This window comes from Martes martes, assembly GCF_963455335.1.
Source record: "Martes martes genome assembly, chromosome: 4".
Taxonomy (NCBI): domain Eukaryota; kingdom Metazoa; phylum Chordata; class Mammalia; order Carnivora; family Mustelidae; genus Martes; species Martes martes.
This window is the reverse complement of record NC_137891.1, coordinates 11,415,627-11,432,107: the sequence shown is the minus strand read 5'-3', so window position 1 is coordinate 11,432,107 and position 16,481 is coordinate 11,415,627. Positions and strand designations below refer to the sequence as shown.

Here is a 16,481-nt window from a genome sequence, read left to right as displayed (position 1 = left end):
GTAGCAGAAACCCTGTTTTTAATAACTTGGTCATTTGTTTCTCTAAGGCTAAATCGTTTTTATTTAATATAATTCTTTTTTTTTTTTTTGAGAAAAATGGGCAATCTGTGTGAAATGGGAGTTTTTCATAAATCTTTCCATTTAGACCACATTTGATGCTACAGATAAGGCATAAAACACTAAAAATTATAAACGTTATGATCATCCTCATGTTTTAGAGAGGAACTGTGTTGGCTAAATTCCTCCACACAAAAATTTTTCTTATGGAGTCAGGGGAAGAAGACCAAATTGATAATATGAATTGAGAACATTTCTCATAAATCACTTTGTCTACCAATCATATAAAACTAGTACTTAGACTTTTCTGCACCCACTTTACCTTCCCACAAATATAAAATATATTTCTTTCCTTAGAAAATTTAAAGAAACTTAGTTCACACATGAAACTAGGAGTCCAGATGCCTAAGAACTGTAACTTTATTTTGCACATGGGGCAAGTCATAATTCAATTCCATCTATTAAAGCTGCAAACTAGTAAAAAATATTCCAGTTTTTAAAAAAATCAACAGGGTACCAAATTTTAACTTCAACATACTTAAACAGTACTATGGCAACAATAACATTCATGTGTAAAGCCCACTTAAGAATTTGTGTTCTTGTATCTGTTCCCTTATTTTCTGAATCTTTCAGAAACCATCTACTTTTTTAATAAAAATACTGTGACAAAATAATTACACAAGAGGAGCCAAATTAAAAATACTCTGTATCCAAAGCTGTAACATATATTACTAGAAGTAAATATTTATATTGGAGCTAAATGATTTCTTAAAAATCAGGATTTGTCATTTAGCAGTAATAATTTCTCATATTTAGCTAGACCATATTCTCCAATTTAATAGTAAGACACACACTAAAAAAAAAGGTACACCTCATAATTTTTATACTTACACCAGATGCAATAGAGAAAAATACTTTTTTAACATGCAAAACAGCAGTTTTATACTTTTTCATATGGAATTGTGAAACTACAGACATAACATCAATAGGAGACACATATCATAGTTCTAATTCATGAAGTGGGAATTCATGACAAAGGACAATATTTTGACTGTTATATATCAAAAAATACTTGTGAAGTTTGGAAATACTAAACTGTATTTTTGGTGTGGTGACTAGCTGTTAACAGAAAAATGTGACACTGAGACTTACATACAAAAGAAACATCATTAAGTAGATTTAAGTAGACCTTGGAAGTGGTTAATAATGATCAGAAGTTTAGTAAGTACCAAGAAATTTAAAAATAAAGGAGAAGATTCCAGTTCCCCCCAAGGGTGGAAAAAATACCCAGCACCACACTGATTAAACATTTTTTAGACTGTCACAGGAAAGTCACATTTATAATTTTGAAAGCTGCTGAAGACTGCTGTAGAAATGAAGACAAACAGAAAGTAGCAGACAGGTAATAAGCACTACTTTACTGAGAGCAAGTCATGCAAAAGGGTGAAATACTAGGGAGGGAGAAAGACTATAAAATAAAGCATTTTTTTCAAAAAATGGTATCATATAATGCAACCAAGACTTGTCACTTTGATTTTTCATGGCAAAGAATGAAAAATTTTATTACTTGAAGAAAAAACTATCACTTAACCAGCTGACAAAAGGACATTCATTTGAATGCAAAATAAAGTATCTACTACTTAGAGTAGTAGTGATTATTCATCAAGCTTAGTTTTAATAGCTGTTCAAGGGAAATTAAGGCATGTTTCAGTTGCTCTTATTATTTGAAGATAAAATTAAATATTGTAATTTCATACTGGTTTCCTATTAAAGAGTCACCAAAAATAATTGCTAAAATTCAATCTGAATTTTATACAATTTTATACAAAATACAAAAGGGGGCAAAGATCAGCTACAAAAAAAAAAGTCAGAAAGCCAGTCTCATAAAAACTAATTGTGATAAGGGGTCATTATGCTTTAGTCCTGCATTCACTCATTCAGTAAATATTTATGATCTATCTCCCTAAGTTACATTGAAGCAGGAACCTCAGTGTATAGCACATACACCGAACAGGATGTGAACTCAGTCCCAAGCAGATTTTCTGTAACAAATTATTTGGTGAATGAATGAGAAGGTAGAGACACAAATGCACTTCCATCATGAGTTAAAGTAAACTATTATGCATTTTCATCTCTGTATGAATATAATCCTTCATCATTTCAGAAAGATAAATATAAGAAAATGCCACCAGAATAAAGATATTTCAAAGTATAGGGAGGGCAAAAGCAACTGAAAATATGCAAGAAGTAAAATAGGAAAATAAAATTAGACTAAAAGAGTAGATTTCAATAGTTTTACAAGATTGCAGGGGACAAGTGACACAAACGACACAAGAATTAGAGGAAATGTATGATTAAATGGAAAGGCACTTTAACAAAGAATCAGAGAAAGTAAGATTCCATTCCTCATTTACAAACAACCACCTTTATTTACTCTCCTATTTTGGTCTACCTTGAGATAAGTTAAGTCAAGTTAACTAACAGATACTGAACTTCTAACATTTAGAGAGCACTATGTGAAGGATGGAAAGGGACATAAAAATAAATAGAAGTCCCTATTCTCCTAAGAACCACAATTTAATGGACTAACAGATACAATAGTTACTCAGGCTAAAGATGTGTCATTAGAATGAGCTATGTCATTATTAAATAAGAAATTCCAAAAAAAAACTAGAAGAGGCTATACTGCCCCCAATTCAGTGCTTTTTATATGCTGCCATTAGCATAACTGCTGCCAAATTTTATGGGGGCAATTCTGGGCTTATATCCTAGTTGAACCATTATTCTTAAATAAAATCTTATTATATAGTTATAATTTTAAAAAGACCCTCTTTCTAGTTCACCTCAAGAGTAGTAACAGTATATTTCATTTAACACAGAATGTTACTTCATGCCTTAAGGCCTTTGTAGATGCTGTTCCTTCTTCCTAACAATGTCCTTCACTAACTTACCCTGAAACATTCTAACTCACCCTCCAGAACACAATTCAAAGGTTACCATCAGAAAGTCTTCCAAGATATCCCATCTACTCACTGCTAGGTCGAGTTAATCCCCTGTGATCTATACCTTGAATGGTAAAGGATGTAAAGGAAATTAGTTTGTGTTTCTATCTTACTATATTGAGAACTCCCAAAAGGCAGGGGTTGTATCTTTGTTATCTCTGAATCCCCAGCGTCTATCTACTGGTTGGCATACAGGAGGCAAGCTACAGACGTTTGTTAACTGAACTGAAAAACCATGTATGTGCATGCATGTAAACAAGCGAATCATGATTTAAAGACATCTTCAATCTGTAAACTACAGGATTCCATTAGATCATGTTTTATATGCATAAAAATACTTAATTTGTATACAACATGATACAAAATGCCAGTATATCTATCTGTATGGAATTATTGCTCTAGCTGCCCAATCACGGAGACACAGTGATCTAGATTTAATCACTATAAATGATCGAATAGTAAAGCCAAATTACTCTGGTAACCTGAATTATTATTGTTCAACCAGAAACGAACAATGCAGTATGAAATATGCTACTTAAAAAAAGAATGTGGCTTTATTCTCAGTAATCACAAGGAACTGGCAAATCAACTATATTGACAATTCCTAGTCTGCTATGAAGCTGTTGAAGACAAGACCCATGCGTTGGGCTAAAGTCACTGAAATAGTCTAATGATAAGATAAACTTTTACAAATGGGAATATGCAACAGATCAAAGATAAAAGTGGTTAAGAGAACTCAATGTTAGAATCAAAAGAAAACATTTAAAAACCTAGATAAGAAGTAACAACAGGCAAACTCTGGCCAAGTATACAGTATATCAAGTGTCAAACTAAAAGTTCTACATTGGCTGATAAGGGCAACAAATACATTTTACTTTACATCTGTCTTTAGTTAACACTTCATATATAGTTCTTGATTACTGGTTATTGGTGTTGGTAGCAATTTTAACCTATTCCTGTCACTAAATTAGCTATTTAAATTTTAAGGATAATGGTTCAAACCCCCAAAGACTGTAAAATCAAGACGAAATAATACTTAAAATACTGCAGTGAATTCATGCTTCTCACTTGACCACAACATGATGCTAGGTTTATAAAAAGATCAAGTGCCAAGTCTTGAACAAGATCTTGACTGTATCAAAGCCAAGATTCTGCAAATGTAAGGAATTTGAGACAGAATAAAAAGGAGACAGAATAGCAGAAAAATATACAAGACCAGTTTGAAACAGATGCAAATAAACTAAAATACAGCTCTAACGTAAGTTGCCTCATCTGAAAGAATAATCTTCAAATCAGCAATTTGCTTAACATCCCCAAGCTGATTAAAATTCATGCCAAACATGCACTTAAATGGCACTGTTAAATTGTTGAGAAGGGTCAAGAAAACTAATATTCATTTAATAACATCTTCCCCTAAAAACCCAACAATTTAATATGGTCCTGATATTCACATTACTTTTCTTTGCTAGCCTGTACACAGGACCCAAACTGTTAACAGTACATTTCTAGGAATGTAGTAAAATTAAAAAAAAAAAAAAAAAAAAAAGAATCAGAGACCACAAATAATTCCATAAAACAGAGATAAGCTACAAACTGATTCATATGAACTGTCCTAGTTTAAAGAAAAAATATATAAATTATCCATAAAATAGAATGAATTATATAATATCACATAAACTGAAGTTGATGGAAAATACAAAGACTATCTGGAGACAGATTTTAAGGGATTTGTTTACTGTTTTTAAAACCCAAAAAGGTCTTAAATTTTAAGAATTTAAAAATCTGATCAAATGTTTTAATCTCAGATAGAAATGCATAGGATCACACAACTTAAAAATTTTTATCTCTTCACCCCTTCCTAACAATTTTCTAATAATGATCAGTTAAAACAGCAACATTCACAGTGAAACAACCATTTAATTTCATTGTTCTCAATCTGACAACCAGATAAGCTAAAGCGATACAGACAGCCAAAAAGCAAAAGCTTTCCAACATGCACAGGGGTCAATGACACTTACCTGCCACTCTTAGACCATATTACAATAGGTCATGCAACATAAAACAAACAGAAGGCAAATTACTTAAAGGTCTGTGAACCCATTATTTTTCTTTTTATTTAGAGTTAAAAAAAAAAAAAGGATTCCTGAAATACATACATATAGTGAGTTTAACTTTTCAAATTAATTATCTGTAAAGATTAAATAATTAAGGTTCACACTTACCTTTTAATATTATGCCCAAATTACTGAGCTTTGAATGGCCTTCATGAACAGATTTGTAATTTAAAATACTTCAATAGATACATAGAGTAATTAAAGCCTAGTCAATTTTTCTCAACTGCTATAAATTTTCCCCCAAATATTGCTTCTATTAACAAATCTCAAAGTAGCATTTGTCCTTTCCACCAAAATTTTCTCATAAAAATTTTCATTAGAGTATCTCCAATTACAAAATAATGTCCAACTAGGAGATAAGACTCTCTCATAAAAATTCAAGTAAAAACATTTTATCATAATTTAATCTATAAAATATGACTTCTAGTTCTAGAAGGCACCAGAAATTTTACTCAAACAATTCATAGCTCAGTCATGCAAAGCAGTTAAAAAGATGGCAAAGTAGAAACATTCATTTAGTGCAAGACAGACGCAGTCTACTGCAGGCAAAGAGAAATAGATATAAAATCATCTTCTCACTTTCAAAATCAAGGAAAAAATTTGGCCCCTGCTCAAGGTCTGTGCATGTCAAAACTTTAAGAAGATTCCCCATGTTAAGGTACCTGTCAAGACAAGAATGAGAAAAGAGAAAATATCCCTTTATAAAAAAGAACATCTGAAATTTAAAAAAAAATAATAATAACAGGGAAAATGTTCATTAGGCCATGAATTCATCCTTCAGGTTACCCAGACTGTGCTCTGGCAGACAGCAAACCGGGTTCTCGGGGTGTTGATATGTAGGACCTAGAGGTGAAATGTGGTTTTCCTGTACACAATGGCACAACTGTTGGTCTAATTCTTCTCAAAATTCTCCCAAGACAAGTTTCATTAATGGCCTTATAATGAAAAATTCTTTAAGTATTCCAATAGTGCTAGTATTCTGAAAAAGAAATTTCTTATCAAGAATTATTCACATGTAATCTTGTTTAATATTGCACTGAAACAAAGATTTATTTCAAAGCCAAATATGGAGAGTTTTGGCCACAGCTCACCTTTGCATTTCATCTTAACATAGCAGAATATTCAGCTTACTTCCTGTATGCCATTCATTAAAGCATATATTTCTAACCAAATTTGGATTATTAATAAATTTGTGGAAGTTGTTTAAAGTACTGATTCTGGATATGCAGCACCATACTGATTTTCTGTAAGATTATCACAGGATTCTGAGCAAACACATTGCTGGGCATAGTCACCAAGGCATACTATTAGAATGTTCATCATAAGGCTGCTTGCTTCATGGACTAATGAAAGGACAGCACTGGCTACAGACTCAACATGATTTTAGCAAATGAAAAACTAAAGAATTATACATATGATGGTGATGTTTGCCTACGATTAAGAAAAAAATCATGCAAACTTTGTTTGATCCCCATATTTTATTAACAAATATTCGGGCCAGCCTTCACTGCGGTGTGACCATCTTTCACCTTTACCATTATGCACCAGCTGTGAAGGGCTAAAGAGACTTACTTTCAAAGTCCAAGAAAAAATGTGCTGCATTGTGGTCTATGTCCCTGGTTAGCACCTTAATGAGATTACCCATGCCAGCAAACCTAAAAATAAAAATGGCAACATCATTTAGTTCCAGTAAAAAAATCTTAAGCAGAGGCCTGGGATTTGGCAAAGGCTGGCTTGCTCATAATTACCAACAGGTGCAGGTTTATATACTTCTGGCATTGAAAATTTGGAACAACAAAAGCACATTGGCTCTGAGTTTAGAGCCCTTTCCCTCTTTTCCACACATCAAAAAAGTTACATAAAGCAAGATTGGAAAAAAGATATTTTTACATATAACTTGCAATATTTACATTTGATTAATAACTATGCTAGTGTTACTCCTTTAAAATGTTTGAGGCATATATTCTCAATTTAAATTAACATCAAAAATAGATCTCTCAAATAAGTGAAAACTGAAACTATTATTTTTAATAGGGATAGTTTCCACCCTATTGGGAATACTAGGAAGACAGTATTTAAACCACATTTAACCATTAAAGACTGAAGGGAGTTATCAATTGATGACCCATTTAGAAAGTTTTACCACACATAAACCAGTATTTCTTACATGTTCTGTACTCCTAAAATTAATCAGATTTTTCATTATTTAACTCAAAGACTGATAATTCAACAGTATCAACTATATACAAACACACAAAGTATATAACTTGAAAGTTAACACAGCAAACAAGCAAAAGGGAGCCAGCAATCATCACAACTTAGTAAGTTTGCAGAGGAGGAACAGTAAAAATTAAGGCATTAGCATAAATCTTGCCCCCAAATTTGCCATGAGTCAGTGAGGATGAAGGTGGAAGGAGGTGTCAGGAACATCCAGGCAACCACGCTTAAACTGTGAAATTGCAGTTAACTACAGGGAAGGCAAACTATGATCGCACAGGCACCCCACACCCTCCCTTCTTCCAGTTTCAATTGTTTTGTTCTCCAAATAAGGAACTGCTAGCAAATATAAATGAAACAAAACATAAAAGTAACAATATTTTTTATCAGTGAAAGGAGACATCTTATTACTCACCCCCATTACAGACCATCTGAAAAGTTAGGACTTCTAGGCATCTATACTGTCCATTCCCCTCCCTTCCTCTACTTACTCCCTGGACAGTGGCATACGTATCTGACTCTGAGCTTCCCAAAGAGGAAGTAATAGTATATGTGTAAGTTATTTGCTTTATAGGCCAAAGTGTGGTGGACTGACACACACACTTCTTAGAAAATGCTAAAATTTATTCACAAATGATAAATACTGAAAAGTCCTCTCTCTTAAAACAAACATTCTTCCAATGGGAGAGGTCAGAATCTATCTTATTTTTGATATTAAAATCCTTCTTACACAGAATTTCACTGGAAAGATTTCATACAACGTTTTACACAGACAGATAAACTGAGAGTAAAAGAAAGGGAAATATTTCATCTCAATTATCTTATCCACTGAAATTCTAGGCTTTTTTATACACAGAAATTATAATTGTTTTTCCAAAATCATCACATCCAAATAAGACCTCAAACTGGTTACCAAATTTATTCAAGAGTTGTTTTTTCCCTTTGGAACTATTTGGAAATAGAGTACTTCACAGCTTTAATTTATAAGTTTTCACATATATATGGAATATCTGTTTCTAAACATATATAAAATTCCTTCACTAACAAGAACTGAGACCAAATATACAAAGAATTACCTAATGGTATCAAAATTTCAACTACAGATGGAAAATAAGCACAAGAGAGGACTGAAATTATCTTTAAGAGGAAAAAGGCAGCACACCATTTGGTGTTAAGAGAGTACTTCTATGGAATCAAACCAGAATTCAACCTCTAGCTGACAAGCTGTCGGACCCTGAGGATGCCAGTTAACATTTCTAGGACTCATTTTCTTCATCAGCAAAATATACATACCACAGAAACTATTTTAAAGGGTTATTAGGAAAGTTCGGTGAGATTAAGCACTAACTTAGCACAGGGTCTGGCACACAGAAAGCACGTGATAAATGTTAGATATTTTAACTATAACCCTAGAATTACAAAATTATTTTTAAAAAACAGTAATAGCTCTACTTCTTTAATACAAGCCAGTCTTCAACTTATTAATGAATTTCAATGTCATACATCACAGTAAATGACAAAGCCCATTTATTTTCAAGAATATTGCTGAAATGCTATCCTAAAATTAGTCTTACGAGATCATCATCAGGTACGGGAGGAAGGGAGATTAGGTTTCCTTACCTTTTTACTTGTATGCACACAGTAGATCCTCAAGGAAAATACTCAAAATTGGGCAAGTCTGTCTGCTCCATTTCCCTATACGCACATCTGTGAACTTCTTCTACTATTTGGTCCTTCTTTCAAGGCACCCTAGCTCGATGTAACCCTAATCCCCTCAACAAGTACTCAAATATTTAGAATTTCTTACCTCTTCATCCCAAACACAGACACTTAGTTCGAAAATGGCCCAGCTTATCTAATACAGGTTTCTCAATTGCAGTACTATTAACATCTGGGGCTGGACAATTCTTTTGTGGAGAGAGGACTGTCTCACACGGTAGGACCTTTAGCAATATCCTGGGCCTGTATGTATAGAGGCTACATATGTAATACAGCACACGAGTTGTGACAACCAAAAATGACTCAAGATATTATCACATGTTCTCAGGAAGAATCATCCCTGGTTGAGAACCACTGAATGTAGTATGTCTGCATACAACGCAGAAAGTTTCTTTACCAAAGAGCACTCAAGAAAGATCTACATAGGGATGCCTAGGTGGCTCAGCGGGTTAAGCCTCTGCCTTCGGCTCAGGTCATGATCTCAGGGTCCCGGGATCCAGCGCTGCATCAGGCTCCCTGCTTGGCAGGGAGCCTGCTTCCTCCTCTCTCTCTGCCTGCCTCTCTGCCTGCTTGTGATCTCTCTCTGTCAAATAAATAAATAAAATCTTCAAAAAAACAAAAAGAAAGAAAGAAAGAAAGATCTACGTAGGCAAACCAAACTACATGTCCCTCTTTGAACAAAAACTCATGGAATTCAGGGTGTTAGGGTGGCTCAGTTGGAGGAGCAGGAGACTCTTAACCTGAGGGTTTTGAGTTCAAGCCCCACGACGGGTGTAGAGATTACTTAAATAAATAATTAACTCAGGGAATTTTGCAAAGACCTGAAAACAGTCCGTTATAATATCATCAGTTATTGTATCTTTTTAATAAGGATAAATGAATAAAACAAAACCATATCCCTGTCTTGCACAGTTTAACTCTTTAGCCAAAACCGCAATAAACAAAACCTCTCCATCCCCTGATTTCAACAAATACAATATGGTAGCTGTCAGGTCTGGTAGGTACCAGACTGCCTGGGTTCAAACCCCAGCTCTGCTACTTACTTCTAAGCCCGGCAACTATCGCCAGGTTCCTTAATTTTCCTATGCCTCATCTGTAAATCATTAATAATATTAATATCCACTGCAGAGGGTTCATAAAATCATTAAATGGATTAACAGAAGCAGAACATTTCGTAACCATGCTTGGCACCTATTTACTGCTATTGCTACGACTATGTTAGAGGATCTGTTCCAGTAGCACACCCCAAGGAACGTGAGGCTTCAGAGTGTGTGGTAGCCATATTTCCTGCCACAGAGAAAGCCAGTCTGTCACAAAGGATAAAGCCAGAATGCACTAGAGAAAGTGTACTGAAGTCACTAATTTCTAATTCCATTTGTTCCTGAATTCTAGCTGCCATTTCCCTTGGTTCAGTTGCTAGATTTTCCTCTGGTTTTAAGATATCCTAGTTTATTTCAACCAATTTTCTTTTTATCTGTTTAGCTGAGGTGGGTTTCTGTCATTGACATCTAAAACATTCTGACTAGTAAGATTTCTAAGTTTTAGATTAATAAATGCGATACAAAAGACACTAAGAGATTAAAAAAAAGAGTGTTAAGATTATATAAAACTAGGGCCAAATGCTTTTTATATTTGAGAGGCACCAGTAAGTAATAAATAGTATAATTTAGAATAATAAACTGTTTTACAATCTGAAAAACTAAATATTATAAATGGATTAAACTAAATATAAATATCTACTAAATAAGCTAAGAAGAAATGTTACACACAGAAACCAGATATAGGTCACTTCAAATGTTCACAGTATTTCTGCTAAAATTTTGTGATTGTGAGCTCTTATGTTATATGTTTGTTTCCAAGTTGGTGAGTTATCTGCAAAGGAACTTGCTCTTCCTGGCCTAGAGTCTGTGGAATGTATTTTTGAGCGCACAAAAGGCACAATAAATACATTGGACCATTTTCCCACAAAACATTTGAAAAGAAGCTTCTTTAATTAGAATAATAGAAGCCAACAGAAACATAACTATACGTTACAGTTAATATACTATTTCCTCCCTTTTTAGAAAATTCCTAGGAGATGCTATTATTTCATTTACCCTTTTGAGCTCAGGGGCTTTATAAAGCTGTCTCCTCTGCCTAGAATGCTAGTCCCCAAGATTCTCCCATGGCTGGCCTTTTTTCATTCTTCAGGCCCCACCAATGCCTCCTCTTCAGACACAATCTGTCTGCCAACCTTATCCACAGTAGATGCCTCCACCTTAGCATCTTCGATCACATCACCCAACTTCCTCCTTCAGCATATTTAACATAATCTGAATTACTTTATTTGTCAGTTTGTTTCACATTCGGTTTATAAACTTACTATTTCTGGGTGGGGGATGAGAAAAAAAGAAAAACTCAAATATACCGATTAGCTTCCTTATAAATGAGGGTTTCTTAAACTTGGCATTATTAACATTTGAACCATATAATCCTTTGTTGTGGGAGCTGTCCTGGGCACTGTAGGATGTTGAGCAGTTTCCAGGCCTCTACCCACTAGATACCTGGTATCACCCCAGCACCCAGCTGTGACAACCAACAACACCCCCTGATGTTGTGAACTACCTCCTGGGGGGCAAAACCGCCCCAGTTAAGAACCACTACTTTAAATGTATAGCCACTAACATGAAATGCATCCTCAGTTCTGCCCCACAATCCTATCAATCAATCTACTCTCCCACTTCACCAGGTGATCATTCCACAAGGCTTATTTATTTTAAATCTCCTCACACCCCTAACAACCTATCTTCCATCCTCAAGTGCACGAAATGACTTCACTACGTTGTTGAGAGAGAGAGAGAGAGAGAGAGAGAGAAAGAATGAATCATCTACTGTTCTTTCCACCCCTTCTTCACCAGTAACCATTCAGTGTGCCCCTCTGCACCTGTTCCCGAGAGACCTGGTTCTCCTACCCAAGGCTTCAGGTCTCCTGTACACCATCTTGCCTATCCTCTTTACAGCAAGAACTGTTCATACAAGTTGCCTGTAGTTATTTCTTTCACTTTTTACCTCCCATTCTTTCAATGTTCCAATATGTTCCAATCTGGCTTTTAGTCCCACCAATATGATGAAGCTAGTCCCTGTCAAGATCCCCAAAGCTTGCATCTGGCTAACTCCAAAGGGCAATTTTCATACTTCAACTTATATCTCCTAACAGCCTTTGACCCAGTTTATCACTCACTCCTTCCTGAAATGTTCTTCATCTGACATTTAGGGCAATCCATTCTTCTGAGTTTCTGTTCTACTTTATGGCTGTTCTTTTTCCATACCTTTCCCTTTGGCATCCGTAGTTACTTCTTCCATCCTAAACAAAACAAAAACTTTCCTTGATTGCATTTCCCCTTCCAGTTCCCACCCCATTCCCTGCTTCTCTTGGCACCAAAATTCCTTACGAAGAGTTGCTTACACATTGTCTTTTAGTCCTCTCCAACCAGGCTTTTGTCCAACCCTACACCACCAAAATTGTTCTGGCAGGGTCATCAAATAACCTCCATGTTGCTAACTCCAACAGTTAATTCTCGAGTCCTCACCTTACTTCCCCTTTCAGGAGCATCTGACGTAACTGACATTTTCTCCTCCTCAATACACTTTTCTCATTAGCTTAAAGGACAGCCCATCTCACCTCCTTCACTGCTGTACCAGCCTTGTTCTCACCACCATCATTTCTTGCTGGGATTACTTCTAAGGCCTCCTAACTGCTTCTACTTCTGCTTCCTGTTACAATGTCTTTTTATTCAAGAATCAAAGCAATCTCTTAAAAATATAAATCAACCACATCCTTTCTCTACTGAAAAACATGCAATGGCTTACACATGCACTTAGAATAAAATCCAAACTTCTTACCAGGTCCTACAAAAGCCTACATGATCTGTCCCTGACTCATTTTGGCCTCATCTCCCACCACTCTCCACAGTAGCCTGTTGCAGTTTCTCTAACAAAGCAAGGTTTCTCTCTCCTTGGAGCCTCTGGACCTGCTTTTTCCCTAGCCTGGAATGCTGTGTCACAGACCTTCAAATGACAAGCTGTGCTTCACAGGTCACAGCTTCAATCAGACCACCTCACAGAGAGCTTCCTTGACTAATCCACCTGTAAAATCTCTCTTTCCTATTCCCAAACTGATGGTTATCACCATCTAACACAGATCTATACCTTTATTTGTGTCTGCCGCTGCAAGGTAAACTTTTAAGAAGGTAAGGGCTCTATTTTGTACAGCACTCTATCCCAAGCACCTGAAACAATGCTTGGGGATGTACTAGGTAGTCATAAATATTTTCTCAATGAACAAATGACTGAAAATACAGAAAACAAAAATTTGTAAAGTTTTAGAAGTGTTTCAAGAACGGAGGAGGAAAAACCAAGATAAATACTGACAACTGAAAACTGAATTAAAAAAAAAAAAAAAAAGGCCTGAGAATTTAGAAAGCATGCAAGTTTTCCCAGTCAGATTAATGAAGATTCTCTCTCTCTCTCTCTCTCTCTCTGTAAAAGCCACAGTCTTATGAGCAATAGGTAAGAATTTCTGAAATACTAAAAAAATTAGAGAAACAGTGACAGATAATATGAATATCAAGAAAGTTTACAGTATGCCCACCTAACTAAGCAAGAACATAATATCTTCTACAGCCATCAGTATGGCTCCAAGTAAGAATGGAGACTAGCTTACATCAAAATTTTGATCTTCGTAAAACTGAACAGCATTCATAACATTAAAAAAGAAAGCTTGGAAATGTGGGTTTAAGTTTTATTTAGTTTCCTTTAGACCGTAAGTCTTCCCCCAAAAGCCCTATTTGGGAATTCTTCAAATCTGAGAACGAACTAAAAACAGAGTGTTGTTCCTGTGTTATCAAAATTTTATAAGGAGAACAAACTCCAGTACCAAGCCAACATCCATTATCATCCTCAACGTGGATAAATGAATAAAGAACTCAAGGAAATATGATGAAGTGTTAGAGAAAAGGAGATACTGAAAAACATACTTTGTTCTCTTTAAAAAAAAAAACTTCACAATAACAGATTTTATAGGAATGCTTTAATACAAAACCATACCTTCTAATTTATAGTGACTAAAAAAGTTTGAGTGCAAAAAAACTTAACGAAGTGACCACTAAAAACCACCAACCATTTTTAGTGTTGAAGACAAAGAACTTCTTGTATCTATCCAGCTCTGAATTCTAGGCAAAAAGGTCTTCTAGAGAATATATTGCCATAAATTGTTGCTGAATCATACTTTGTTGTGCATAAAAACACTTAATATTAAATACGGTATTTCTCTGTATTGTCAGACATTTAGACCTGTAAAAGCAACAGGAAGCCTTTAAAATGGACAAGATGGTGGGTTAATGGAGAATTCAACCACACTTCTGCTTTACTTACCTACCAAGAAATTTCTGGTTCTCATATAACATGTATCATGAATCTGAAGAAATATTAACAGAATGGAAAATCACTAATGAAAAATATGATTCAATTTTCACTGACAATGAAACACACATGATGAAGGCCAAGGGTAGCTGAGGAATCACAAGCTTAAGCTTTGTTCACATTCTTCAGCTGTGTGTTCAGAAACTAATTATGACACAATGTAATATAGCAAAATATATTTTGCATTATCAAAGATATAGTGAATCAATTTCATAACTCTCCAAAAACAAAGCACCAGATATACAAGCAATTCTGGAGTTGCTCAATCCAGCAGCTAAGTACTTGTTAAAAAATCTACTTTAATATTAAAAAAATTAATATTGCACTCTGAATAATAATGCCAACAAAAACAAAATGACTAATAAGCAATGGTTCTTTCACAGAAAGTACTTCACCTACCGGAACCTGTTGAAAAATTAAATTAGCAGGCCCTTAGAGAATAATTACAAAAATACTATAGGACATATGCTAGAATGATCCTTCTAATCAATCCACAATATAGAAAATGTTGCAATTAGGTGAATGCAAGTTGAAAGGCAGGTAGAAATTCAGTTTTGCTATCCTGCAAGCCAGTTATAAAACTCTAATGCCATATTTCTAGACAAAAGGTTTATTAAAGATAAACATTTCTCAAGTGATTCCATGAAGCAGCAAGTACAAGCTAAAATAGAAGGAACTTCAAAAAAATTTCAAATGGTATCAACAATATCACTTAGCACATCTGCTTCTAAAAACATTCAGGCACCATCCCCTTCAAACATGGCACAAAGTCTTGTTTACAGAACCACTTCTATAAAACTACATCATCACTATTTGAAAGCCAATGTTGACTTAATATTGCAAATGAACATCAGAGTAGCCCAGGAGTCACTGAGCAGCTGACAGCAGTATAAGAACAAAATATTTTCAGTAGGTCAAATTTTTAAAATCTGTTCAAATTAGTAACATTGTAATAATTACATTTCAATATATTTTCTGATAAATATATTCCAGAAGAATATTCTATGATTTTTGGCTTTGGCTTAGCTGAAAACTGACTTTACTGGCCAACTATGTATTTGATGCATCTCTGATACAAGCACACAAAGTAAATCTTCAAAGTGCTACAGAGTAAATAGCCAATAAATACCTACTGAATTCATTTACAAACTGTAAACAGGTGAGATCCAGTGGCATTTCTCTTATTTGAAGAATCATTCAGGTACACAGTAATTTAAAGGAGAGGTATGATCACAATTCCTTCTTAGCTTCTAACATGGCTACACTTACTTTAGGAACATAGTGGTTGATTGTACTGAACATACTAATTTTGTGCACGAAGTGGGAAACCTTCAATAGTTAGTTGAGTGCCACTGTAACGGAGAGAAATAACCGACTCCGGCTAGCCTCCCAATAAAGCATCTATAATAATTATCCTGACATTACACTATCCGCTCCACTGACTGCACTATAAATGCACATCACACCCTAACCTGCCAGTACCTTCATCTTCAATTCTTTCTTCCCAAGAAGGGAAGCTGCTAAACAGAATCTTTCTTCTAACACAATGACAATGACTGGGCAACAAACATTTTTTCAATAAATGCAGTAACAAGATATCCCTTTTCCTCTTGCCCCTCCTGTTTCCTGATCTTTACAAGGTAAACATGTTTAAGCAGAATCTAAGCTCCCAGGACTTCCACTCTCTCTCCACTCCTGGTTCCACAACATTTGGTAAAATAAGCAGACTGAGCATCCCCTCTGGGATTCTAAGACCATCTGAGCATGCACTATCCAAGTGTTAGATAGAATTCTAAAAGGAAGCATGAAAATGGTGGCACTGTACTCAAAACAAAAAAGATAAATGATTACTGTGTGGTCAAAAAGGTAGACTGTGACAGTTATTTACCTACTAATGCTCACCACCAAGCCT

The 16,481-nt window shown here is 35.0% G+C and overlaps 1 protein-coding gene across 4 annotated transcripts in view; it reads right to left on the bottom strand.

The window, feature by feature from the left end:
- CYRIB (CYFIP related Rac1 interactor B) overlaps positions 1–16,481 on the bottom strand; it is a gene marked incomplete at its 5' end in the record, with an annotated part of 143,744 nt that overhangs the window by 28,754 nt on the left and 98,509 nt on the right. For 2 of the 4 annotated variants that reach the window (XM_080800850.1, XM_080800851.1), the window contains one exon: positions 5,753–5,835. The exons of 1 other annotated variant lie outside the window; for it this stretch is intronic. In XM_080800850.1, coding sequence (XP_080656976.1) covers positions 5,753–5,825 — 73 coding nt within the window. Of the gene's footprint in view, positions 1–5,752; positions 5,836–6,745; positions 6,819–16,481 lie in introns of those variants that run through there. One more of the 4 variants, XM_080800853.1, reaches the window with a different exon arrangement.